A 12,801-nucleotide genomic window follows, 5' to 3' on the forward strand; every position below is an offset into this window, starting at 1 on the left:
TGACCATAGAAGCCCCATCTCTGCCTCTGACCATAGAAGCCCATCTCTGCCTCTGACCATAGAAGCCCTATCTCTGCCTCTGACCATGCGTTCTCTGACTCCATTTGTTCCTCCCTCTTATGGTCTTCTACCTGAGAATTTACCTGTCTGGATGCAAAGAAAATATTTTTCCAGGAAAAACCAGAGAGTGTAAATAGGGAGATGAGGAACAGGAGAAGATGGGAGAGTCTAGGAACTGAGAAAGCTCCATCAGGTGGCAGATCTCTACACCTGCTGCATTACACACACCAAATAGATGTTCACGGGATGATTTCAAAGTAACTAGATAAGGGGAGATAAGAGACAGAGGAACAGGAACATATGAAGCAGGAACATTCCCTTCCTGTCTGCCTCCAAGGAGAATGACTGCAGATCGATACCTCCATTAGAGAATCTGTGGGCAAAGTGATGCAGCTCAATGGTCAGACCTCAGCGACAGAAGGGAACTTCTGAGCAGACTATGAAATGCCAGAATTAAGTGCTCCCCCGAGATCATACAGATACTGTTTGTGTCTTAGTTTTAGAATTTCAGACTCTTCCACGTGCGAGGCTGCAGTAGACAACAGGATGTCGTCTCGTTTAGCCTGTAGTAAAATACATGTAGCAGGCAACTTGTGAGCATGAGATGTTTCTTTTATCTTGCAGTTGGATTTTCTAGTCTGATCTTTTGGGATTGCGGCGAGGCAGCAGGTTGTGGCAGGAGGAGAGACTTGGGGGGGGGGGGAAACTGCTTACATCATGAGCCAGAGTACAAAAAGAAGAGGATTCCAGTATCTTACCATCCCCTCAAATGCACCCTTCAGTACCGAAAAGATCTTCCCCTCTCTTCTTAAAGGTGCCAGTACATCTCAACAGCCATCACCAACACATGGGGCCATTGACGTCTAGACCACAGCAAACAGTAAAGCACACTGGAAATGGCGTGATGCCACCAAACAACATAAAAATAGCAACAATAATAAACATGTGTTCCTAGAATCAGGCTGTCGAGACCATTTTATATGTATATAGGTATATATACACATATACCTATATACATACATGTGTGTATATTAGGGGATCATGTTGAAGATAAATCAGCCACCCCCTTGCAATCCTCAGATAACCATGGGCATGTAGAATGGTCTGACTTTGTAGTCTGAAACTCACCAGCTGCTGTTTATTTCCAGCCTAGAGCTAAGCAAGCCGCTCCACTCTCAGGATCACAACATCTTCAGCTTACAATGCAGTGCTTGGATGAGCACAGAGAGGCTTTTCCCACATGTTCTGGCGTCGATATTTCATGTTCAGGCGTCGATATTTCATGTTCAGTGTCATTTCCCCTTTTCACTGATGCTGAATATGGGGAATACAGGCTTCCTAGAGATTCCAAGCCAGGTTCTCCTATCATTCCAGAACAGCTTCTTGCCTTGTCAGTGGTCAATGGCATGCCTCTTAGGGTGTTGGTCTTGTACTATCAATTCAGAGGATGAATCAGTTTGCAAGACAGAATTCATTCATTCTTGAAATCTTATTTATTATTTATTTATTTATTTATTTATTTATTTTTATTATATGTAAGTACACTGTAGCTGTCTTCAGACATCCCAGAAGAGGGCATCAGATCTCATTACAGATGGCTGTGAGCCACCATGTAGTTGCTGGGATTTGAACTCAGGACCTTTGGAAGAGCAGTTAGTGCTCTTAACTGCTGAACTATCTCTCCAGCCCTCCTGAAATCTTTATTATCTATAGTCTTATGTATGCGGGAGCAGTGAGCCAGGGCCTCTGCTTCATCTGTCATAGAACATGACCACTGCTAATTCATTTTTTCGCTCAACACATGTCATCAAATATTTATCAAGGCTATAGTTTCAAAGAATCGAATATTCCTATTGTCATTAATATTTTATTTTAAAAGGACAAATCATTAACTCATCTGGGCTCATCTCCTGTTCCTGCTATAGTTACTAAGGCCTTTATTTTTTTTAAAAAACTTGTTTGCTTTGATGAATTTGCTTTGGCCAAAACAGACTTGTCCCAGTCAGCTCCAGCTGCCATAATACAATAAATACTACAAGTTGGTGAATTGAGCAGGGTTGAGAATTCCTGGTGAGAGCACCCTTCTTATATGGTAGATATTTCTTCTGGATCTTCCCACAGCCCCTTCCTCTGTTCCCCCTCCTTAGAGGCTGTAACTTCAAAATGCTCACTTTAGGGTTGGGGGCTTCCACATATGAATTTGGGCCACACAAATGTTTAGTCTACTCTAAGCAGTACAACCTTATATGCTGTGGGCGCCCCACCTTTTAGTAAATACAGTGTGAAATGTGTTTTCTTTCATGGAAGAGCCGAGTCACACACTGGAACCAGGTGAAAAGCAAGACCTGGATGTCACCATTTTAGACTTACTGAACATGTTACCTTATTTCCCTTCAAAAGAACTGTACAATTTTTTTGTACAGTTTTCTGAATGGGGCTGAAAATTCAGTGACAAGAGCCTTGTTTGTCCTCAGCAAGACCTACTTCATCCACATAAATATTCTCAGGGCACAGGGTTGTTTCAGCTGAGAAACCTCTGTAGTGTGTGTGTGTGTGTGTGTGTGTGTGTGTGTGTGTACTTACACATGCACAGACACATTACAGGACTTTACTCTGTAGTTCTTGGCATCCCTCAAGTGTCTCAATTAATCATTTGAGACAACATTGTAAGTAATCTGTGCTAATTGGGCTAAACTGGAACAGAGGGGCTTCTCAGGGATTTCAGCCTGTGGCCCAGCAGCTTAGTCAGGTGGTGCCAATGAGACAGATGAGGGAGACCAACCTCTCCCGAGGTACTGGACAGGTGTCTTTCATAGTTACAGGACTGTTTAAGCCATTGACAGTATTGATTATATGTTCTTCAGCTCATTACTCTAAGCAATACTTCTGACGTCATTCTTGTAAGTAAGCAAAGATGCTGAAGGACTGGACTAGAGAGATGGCAGAGTGGTTAAGAGAACTTACTCCTCTGCAGAGGACCCCAGTTGAATTCCCAGCACCCACGTGGTGGCACCCAAGTGTCTGTAACTGCAGTTCCAGGGGATCAGAAGCTGTCTTCTGACCTCCTTGGGTACCAGGCTTTCAAGTATGGCATATATGCATGCACAGGCAACACACACACACACACACACACACACACACACACACACACACACACACGAGAAAAGATAAATCTAAAAAAGTAAAAACTTAAAAAGATGCTGGAAGACAGGTCAATTTGTCTCTACTTAGTAGCTGCAGGAGTTTCCCTTGCTGCCCCAGGCATCTTGAACCAAGGTGCTGTCAGGCAAATAGGAAGCCACGCTTGTATGCTTGTATTATCTAAGAGGGCAGACACTCAATTACAAGTGAGCACAAAACATGATTAGAGGTTCCAATGGATGGTAAAGTAGGTTCAGGACAGAGAGGAAAGAATCCTTAGAGAATGTTCCCTAGAGTGGCCTCTTTAAAGAGATGGCACCTAAGCAACTACTAGGTGGAAGGACGAAAAAAGGAAGGAAGGAAGAAAGGAAGGCAGAAGGATGGAAGGGTCATGCAGTTAGCTAGGGAAAGAGCCTGTTAGAGCTGAAGCGTCCTGGCATGTACTGGGAGAAGCACATTGGCCCAAGAGACAGAAGGGAATTAGAAATGAGGGGTAGGAAGGAGGAGCTGGCTCTTAGGAGAGAGGTAGAGAGCAGGGAGGCTTGGTAATTACTGCCGTTTCCCCCCACATTTGAGGTAAACCATCTGGTGACTTGAGCAAGAAAAACACAGTCCTCATCTGGTTTTATTTGATTGAAAATTTATTTTTTTCTCATATGATATACCCTGATTATGGTTGTGCCACCTTCTACCTACTCCTCCACAGTTCCACCTCCTCCCCCCCATCTGGATCCATACCTTTTTTGTCTCTCATTAGAAGAGAAACAGGCTTCTAAGGGATACAGAAGCAAATACACCAGAATAGGACAAAACAAACAAGCAGAAGCAAAGGAGCCCAAGAAACAGGTTTAGATGCAGAGAGTTATTCCTTGTGTTTTCTTGGGTATAATTACCTTCTTGAGGTTGAAGTTTTCCTTCTAGCACCTTCTGTAGGGCTGGATTTGCATATGCATATTGCTTAATTTTGGTTTTATTATGGAATATTTATTTTCTCCATTTGTTGTGATTGCAAGTTTTGCTGGTTACAGTAGTCCTGGCTGGCATTTATGGCCTCTTAGAGTCTATAGCACATCTGTCCCATCCCTTCTGACCATCAGAGTCTCTGTTGACAAGTCCCATGTAATTCTAGCAGTTCTGCCTTTATATGTTAGTGGGTCTTTTGCAGCTTTTAATACTCTTTCTTTGTTCTGTATGTTTAGTGCTTGTTTATTATGTGCCGGGGAGACTTTCTTTTTGGTCCAATCTATTTGTTATTCTGTGTGATTTGTGGTCCTTGGTAGTCATATTCTTTAGGTGAGAGAAATTTTCTTGCACGACTTTGTTGAAAATATTTTTTTTGTGTCTTTGACCTGGGTTTCTTCTCCTTCTTCTATTCCTATTATTCTTAAATTTGGTCTTTTCATAATGTTTCAGATTTCCTAGATTTTTTGTCTGCTTTTTCATTTAACTTTTTTTTTTGACTGAAGTATCCATTTCTTCTGTCTTGTCTTTAGTGCATGAGATTCTCTGTTCTATCTCTTGTATTCTGTTGCTAAGCTTCTTATAGTTCCTAAGTTTTTAAATTCCAGATTTCCTTATTTTTTTAAAAAATTGATTTTGTTTATACTTTTAGGATTTGAATGGTTTTATTCATTTGCTTCCACTTTTTGTGTTGGTATTTTCATAGATTTCTTTAAGGCACTTATTAATTTCCCCTTTAAGGACCTCTATTATATACATGAAGGTTATTTGAAGGTCCTTGTCTCCTGCTTCAGCTATGTTGTATTTCTCAGGGCCTGCTATGGTAGGGTGGTTGAGCTCTAGTGGAGACATACTATTCTGGCTGTTACTGATTGTGTTTTCATGCTGGCATCTACACATCTGGGTTTAGGATGATTATAAGCCTAGGTGCTGATCTTATCAGGTGCTGATCTGCTCTTATGTTGACTGGATGGGTGTTTTGTTCCTTGCTTTCTGTGGCTCTCTCTCATTCCCAGGAGGGTGTGGTGGCTGTGTGTTGCCTGGTAGGAAATTCTTCTGGGACCCTGCTTGGTATAGCCACTGGGGGTTACAGGTAGAATGTGTTTCTAGGTATTCAGAGATGCACTTAGAAAGGGAATGGGCTAGAAGAGAAGTACTTAGGGGGTCCACAAGTGGGCAGAAAGTGGGTTATTCTACCAGTGTCCACTTAGTCCCAGGGAATGGGGGTAGAAAAATGAGGAGAAGCCACAACAGGAAGTCTGTTACAGAGCTGGGGGTGAGACTGGGGAATGGGATATGGAGGAGGGAGAGAGAATGAAGATCGGACACGTGCCTCCCTGCTTTCCTGGCTTACTTGCTTCTCTGGCTGGCACGACTTTGAGGTTCTCAGGGAATGCCTGCTGGAGTTGGGGGCTGGGACAATGGAATGAGTCAGGAGGAAGATGGAGGAGAAGATCTGTGTGGTGTGCTTGAGATGAGGGCAGAGAAGAAGGGAAGGCCACAGAGCTGGCATGAGACTGGGGAATTGGATTTGGAGGGGAGATGGGAGAGGCGAAGCTCTGCTCCTCTTCCGGTTTTCAACGCTTACTTACTTGAGAGTAGTAGGTAGGTCAACAGTCTAGAGAGAGCGAGCAAGAGCAGAACTCGGGGATCTGAGTCTGCGCCATGGTAGCAAGGGGTTGGAGTGGGCTGTGGAGACGCTGGGAAGCCGTCTGTCCGTCCGTCCGGGTGAGATCTGTTCTGAACTCTGGGGTGAGAGAAGGAGGAGCCAAGCAAACACCTTTTCCAACAAGAAGCTCCAGGGAGTCTCCATTTTCCCTCCCCTGATATTTCCAGGAAGCTTTTAGGTCCCTTCCCGCACTGCTCCTCTGGCAGCTGCCCTGCCTCCCTGCTCTCTTCTTATTAATAACAGCCGAAGCACTAAAGTTCCAGAAGGGCGAGTTTTAAACGAATAAACCCAACTGTAAGGCCACACTTCCCGCTGTTGCTCACATTAATGCTTTTACTTTAATGCATTTTGTGTTCCTACGGAGGCATTCTTGAGGGGAAGAGAAAGGGAGAGGCTCAGCTTCGGCTATAGCTCATCTTCTTTTGTTATGGTCTTAAAAATAATTTTTATTTATTGCTGACAGATTCATACATCATATATGTATTTCGGTCATATACTCCCCCACACAATGTCCTTTGTTCCTCTCCCACTCCCTCTGTCTTGCCAGCAGGACCTACATCCGCCTTCATGTCTTTTTTTTCTTAATAACCCTCTGAGTGTAATCAGGGTTGCTTGCATTGCATGGATGTTGGGCTATTATATGACATGATGTTAGATCACAGACAACTTCGCAGTGGCTACACTCTTGAAGAAAAATGGCTCTCCAATTCCCCAGCTGGCATTAACTCAGCTAGGGACAGGGCCTTGTGAGGCCCTTCCCCATGCATTTTAAGAAGCATTTTTAAAAAGATAAGTAAAATTTAATATCATATTTTCTCTTTTTCTCCTTGTATGACAGGTTTTGAAAAAAAATGTCAAATTACTGCCACATAGCCTCCTCTTGGTTTTAAAATATATATGTGTTGATAGAAAACACAATTCTTGAATTTTACCCATTAATATTAACACTTATGAACTATTTATTAAGACAACATCCAAGAACACTTTAAAGATCTGAAACAGGAAATCTCTTCCTAAGAGAAAAGCATGAGGTATCTTTTTTCTTTAGCCTTTTTGTTTAAAAATTTAAAATTTATTTGAAACATGATGACATCATTCTTCTTCCTTCTTCTTCCTCCTCAGGCTGCCATATTCTTACACACACATACACACACATACACACACATACACACACATACACACACACATACACACACACATACACACACGTACACACACGTACACACACACATACACATACACACACATACACACACGTACACACACACATACACACACATACACACACATACACACACATACACACACGTACACACACACATACACACACACATACACACACACATACACACATACACACACATACACATACACACACATACACACACACATACACACACATACACACACATACACACACACATACACACACATACACACACACATACAAACACACATACACATACACACACACAGAGGAAAGTGGATTTTGCATGGGTAACAACAGCTTCTTTGAGTTCATGAGTACAAAGGCATGATGTAGATGAGGTTGATGTTCAGAAGTCAGAATTTCATGGCACTTCTTTTTGTGTGTGTGTGTGTGTGTTCATAGCAGCTTTATTTGTAATAGCTAGAAACTGGAAACAACCCAGAAGTCACTCAATAGAAGAATGGATAAAGAAAATGTGGTTCATTTACCCAAAGGAATACTACTCAGCTGTTAAAAATAAGGACATCATGAAATTTTCAGGCAAGTAGGTGTAACTAGAAAATATGCTGAGTGAGTTAACCTAGAACCAGAAAGACATGCATGGAGTGTACTCACTTAGAAGTGGATATTAGTCATAAAATACTTGAAAACCATGCTACAAGCCACAGACCCAAAGAAGTAAAGTAACAAGGAGAAGCCAAGGGATCTCTTCCTTGTCTCGATCTTTATACTGTCTCCAAACCTAGACTACCATGTACGTGCCTCAATCCACTTAAACTTTGAGAGATGCTGAACTACCCTCAACTGCTTGTTCTGCTCTTGCCTCTATTTCTCTACACTGTAATTTTAAAATGGGAGTCAGAAGCATATTGCTAAACAGGTCATGGAATGTCTCTTAAAATTTCCCAGGACCTCCAAGATCCAAATGATCTTCCCCTTTTTTATTTTTCTGAGACAGGGTTTCTCTGTGTAGCCATGCCTGTCCTGGAACTTACTCTGTAGACCAGGCTGGCCTTGAACTCAGAAATCTGCCTGCCTCTGCCTCCCAAGTGCTGGGATTAAAGGTGTGAGCCACCTCTGCTGGGCGATCTTACACTTTTGACCCACACTTAACTACCATCATGTTATAATTTTCTATGGTCAGTGAACATACTAAATTCTTATTTCTTCCTTTTTTTAAAATTTATTTTTATTAGATATTTTCTTTATTTACATTTCAAATGATATCCCTTTTCCTGGTTTCCCTTCCGAAAAAAAAAAAAAAAAACCCTTTCCCCTCCCACCCCCCTGCTCACCAACCTACTTCTTGGCTCTGGTATTCCTCTACATTGGGGCATAGAACCTTCACAGGACCAAAGGCCTCTCCTCCCATTGATGACCAACTAGGCCATCCTCTGCTACATATGCAGCTGTGGCCGTGAGTCCCACCATGTGTACTCTTTGGTTGGTGATTTAGTCCCTGGGAGCTCTGAGGGTACTGGTTAGTTCATATTGTTGTTCCTCCTAAGGGGCTACAAACCCTTCAGCTCCTGAGTCCTTTCTCTAGTTCCTTTATTGGGGACCCTGTGCTCAGTACAATGGATGACTGTGAGCCTCTACTTCTGTATTAGTTGGGCACTGTCAGAGCCTTCAGGAGACAGCTATATCAGGTTCCTGTCAGCCAGCACTTGTTGGCATCCACAATAGTGTCTGGGTTTGGTGATTGAATATGGGAAGGATTCCCAAGTGGGGTGGTCTCTGGATTGTCCTTCCTTCAGTCTCTGCTCCATAGTTAGTCTCTGCAACTCCTTCCATGGGTATTTTGTCCCCTCTTCTAAGTATCCACACTTTGGTCTTCCTTCTTCTTGAGTTTCTTGTGGGTTGTGGATTGTATCTTGAGTATTCCGAGCTTCTGGGCTAATATCCACTTATCAGAGAGTGCATACCATGTGTGTTCTTTTGTGATTGGGTTACCTCACTCAGGACAATATTCTCCAGATCCATTCATTTCCCTAAGAATTTCATAAATTCATTGTTTTTAATAGCTGAGTAGTACTCCATTGTGTAAATGTACCATAAAACTAGATACACTGAAACTAATAGAAAGTGGGGAAGAGTCTCATGTACATGGGCACAAGAGAAAATTTCCTGAACAGGACACCAATGGCTCATGCTCTAAGATCAAGAACTGACAAATGGGACCTCGTAAAATTACAAAGCTTCTGTAAGGCAAAGGACATTGTCAATAGGACAAAATGGCAACCAACAGATTGGGAAAAGATCAGTTAGAGGGCTAATATCCAATATATACAAAGAACTCAAGAAGTCAGACTCCAGAGAACCAAATAACCTTATTAAAAATGGGGTACACAAAGAGCTAAACAAAGAATTCTCAACTGAGGAATACTGAATGGCTGAGAAGCACCTAAAGAAATGTTCAACCTCCTTAGTCATCAGTGAAATGCAAATCAAAACAACCCTGAGATTCCACCTCACCCCAGTCAGAATGGCTAAGATGAAAAACTCAGGTGACAGCAGATGCTGGAGAGGTTGTACAGAAAGAGGAACACTCCTCCATTGCTGGTGGGATTGCAAGCTGGTACAACCACTCTGGAAATCAGTTTGGTGGTTTGTCAGGAAATTGGACATAGTATTACCTGAGGACTCAGCTATACCACTTCTGGGCATATACCCAGAAGATGCTCCAACATGTAATAAGGACACATGCTCCACTATGTTCATAGCAGCCTTATTTATAATAGCCAGATGCTGGAAAGGACTCAGATGTCCTTCAACAGAGGAGTGGATACAGAAAAAAATGGCACTTCTCCTCATCTTCTGCCTCTTCCATTTTTTTTTTTCTGATTTTCCCTGTTGTCCCTGGAGTGTGATGAGAGATAATATAGATGACCCATTTAGGGCTGAGCACTTGTCAGTTATTCTCAGTACTTTGTCATGATTGTCTGTATTGACATCTGCCCACTGAACAAAGAAATGTCTCAGATCAAGGGAAGGAGTAGCAGTAAACCATGAACTTAGACATAATTATGTAGAAGGCTCTTGAGGTTTTGGTCTTGCTGTCGATTGTAGTGCTAAGTGCCGGCCCCCAAGACCTGGAGTCTGCACCTATATCCAAATGACTTCATGTGACCCTGCTCGCAAGTTATTTCTGATTGGTAAATAAAGATGCCAACTGCTAATAGCTAGACAGAAGAGATCTAGGTGGGGTTTAGGATTCCCAGGCTTGAAAGAAGATGAGGAGGAAGGAAATAAGCCGCCATGGGTTGGGTGAGTCATGAAAACATGGGCCTGAGAGCTGGCCAATTGGAGCTCAGAGCAGCCCAGATGAAACATAGTAAGTAATAATTCAGGGTTATCGATAGGAAAGTAGATTCTAATAGCATAGAGGATAGATATCTGCCCAGCTCTCGTGTTGTTTAAAGCTTATTGTAAATATAAAGGTTGTGTGTATCTTTTATCTGGGAACTAAATGGTCAAAAGCAGGGTAGCAACCTGGGATTGGGATTACATAATATCTACATCAGAAGACAGTCTGCAAACATGTCTAGTTAGCAAAACTCAGTAGTAGATTCTGTGCTAAGGCCTGTGGAGAGCTAAGTAAACTCTGCTTACATCATTTAACTGCCATTCTGGTTCAAGGTCCCAAAGTCTACCCCATTCCTCAAAACCAAACCAAACCAACACACGTAAAAAAAAAAATCAACCAACCAACTAACAACAACAAAAACAGGGTCAGGCCTGCCACAGCAAGAGTCTACCCCCGGTATGAACTTCTCTATTAGTTGCTTTCCTAATGCTATGGTAAAACACTGTGATCAAGGCAACTCAGAGAAGAGATGGTTTTGTTGGGCTTACGGTTTCAGAGGGCTAAGAGCCCACCATTGTCACAGCAGGGAAGCCTGGCCAGGTATGGTGAAAGCAGCAGTTGAGAGCATACATTTTCTGACTGCAACTAGGAAGCAGAGAGCAAACAGAAAATTGGCAGAAGTCTTGAACTCTCAAAGTCCACCCCCAGTGACAAAATTCCTCCCTAGATCTCATCTCCTAATCTTCCCAAACAAGGCCACCAACTGGGAGCCAAACCCCCAAAACTATAGGGAACATCTCAGTCAAACCACCATAACCATGTAATTGTGGTAGGCAACACATTCCAGTGACAATAGCCTTGGCTGTTTGGGGTTGTCCAAGTTTGCTTACTAAACCACAACAGAAAGGAACTTGTGGAGGAAAGGATTTATTTCATCTTACAAGGCCATAATCCAACACCAAGGGGAGTCTGTGTAGGACTGTAACGCAGGAACCTGGAGGTAGGTACTATAGCACAGACCATGGGGGATATGCTGCTTATTGGCTTGCTCTCCATGGCCTGCTCATTCTGCTTTGTAACAAGCCAGGACCATCTGCCTAGGGGTGGTACCACCTACAGTGGGCTGAACCTTCCTATATCAATCATTAATATAAAAACATGCCTTGACAACATTGCCTCTAGGCCCTTCTGTTGGAAGCATTTTCTCAGTTAAAGTTCCCTCTTCTCAGATGACATTAGTTTGTATCAAGTTGACAAAAAAACTAACCACCCCATGGGCTTCCTGGGGCCTCCTTGACCAATAACTCAGGGAGGTATCGCACTCCTCGGAGTAAGATTTTTATTTCATAACCGATGGCTTTTGGAAGCAGCATTATCTATCCATGTAAGGAACCTTTGTTCAAACTCCTTTAAAAAAAAAAAGAACTATATTTTAAATTCTCGTACAAAGCCATAAGGCCTTTCATAATTCTCCCTTACCCTCTTCTCTCACCCATTGCCCTACCCCATCCCTACTTAAACCTTTCTGCCCCCTCTGCCTTAAGACACCTCCCTTGTCTCATTGGTCCTTTCTAGTTTCCTTACCTTTGCAGGAAGCCCAAAGTCTATATTCAAATTTAAACATTTGAAGTTAGAATCCACATACGATGTTGTATCCATGTTGTATTTGTCTTTTTGAACATGGTTTACCTCACTATATCTTCTAGGTTCATCCATTTTCCTTTGCATTTCATAATTTTATTTTTCCTTACAGCTAAGAAACATTCCAGGGTGGGCTACATTTTCATTATCCAGTCATCAATTGGTGGACATGTAGGCTGATTGCATTTTCTTGCTATTGTGAATACAGCAGCAATGAACAGGATATCTCTTTACTAGGACAGAGTTCTTCAGGGCAATGTCCAGGATGCATGGAGGTGGAGCATATAGTCATTCTAATTTTAGTCTTTTGATTTGCACGGTCAACCCATCTTTTCGAACCCCAGCCCACCCCGAGAGCAGTTATGCGTACACCTTGAATTACTCCTCAGTTAGGGAACTGCCCGTGGAGACCTCATGTATCCAAAGGGATGCTACCTTCTTTCCTACATCCATCTGACAACCTCTAGATTTGGTTAGTAAACCTGGACTGAGCATTTTGCCTATGATTGTTGGCCATTGTGTGTGTCTCTGTGGAACCAGAGGTCTTCTCGGGTAAAGACAATCCTACAGATTTAGGTCTTACAGGCTTTCACAGGATTTTGAGCATTCATAGAGAAGCTAAACATAGTACTTAGGGATCTCATTGCTTTAGGTTTGCCAGCACATGCTTGAATAGAAAGAAGTCTTCTTTATATCAGACCGCACTTCTATGTCAGCACTCCAACTGAGGCTTTAGTTTTAAGGTGAGATCATTTCGGGGGCTTACGTATTTAGGAGCTTGTAAAAGCTCTTCCTAAGAGCTGACCAGGAAGG

At 42.5% G+C, this 12,801-nt stretch overlaps 1 protein-coding gene and 1 long non-coding RNA gene across 4 annotated transcripts in view; one reads left to right on the forward strand and one right to left on the reverse strand.

Moving 5' to 3' along the window:
* LOC116071277 overlaps nt 1-6,072 on the reverse strand; it is a 16,275-nt gene extending 10,203 nt beyond the window's left edge. The window contains exon 1 of the long non-coding RNA XR_004110801.1: nt 5,754-6,072. This is a non-coding gene — a long non-coding RNA (uncharacterized LOC116071277). The remainder of the gene's footprint in view (nt 1-5,753) is intronic.
* The window catches only part of Chrnb3 (cholinergic receptor nicotinic beta 3 subunit), a 29,658-nt gene that overhangs the window by 3,461 nt on the left and 13,396 nt on the right, over nt 1-12,801 (forward strand). The window contains exon 1 of one of the 3 annotated variants that reach the window (XM_031342763.1): nt 5,264-5,766. The exons of 1 other annotated variant lie outside the window; for it this stretch is intronic. In XM_031342763.1, the coding sequence (XP_031198623.1) occupies nt 5,673-5,766 (94 nt within the window). In that variant the 5' untranslated portion in view covers nt 5,264-5,672. Of the gene's footprint in view, nt 1-5,263; nt 5,767-5,823; nt 5,890-12,801 lie in introns of those variants that run through there. One more of the 3 variants, XM_031342766.1, reaches the window with a different exon arrangement.

This window comes from Mastomys coucha, unplaced genomic scaffold (assembly GCF_008632895.1).
Source record: "Mastomys coucha isolate ucsf_1 unplaced genomic scaffold, UCSF_Mcou_1 pScaffold22, whole genome shotgun sequence".
Lineage (NCBI taxonomy): Eukaryota > Metazoa > Chordata > Mammalia > Rodentia > Muridae > Mastomys > Mastomys coucha.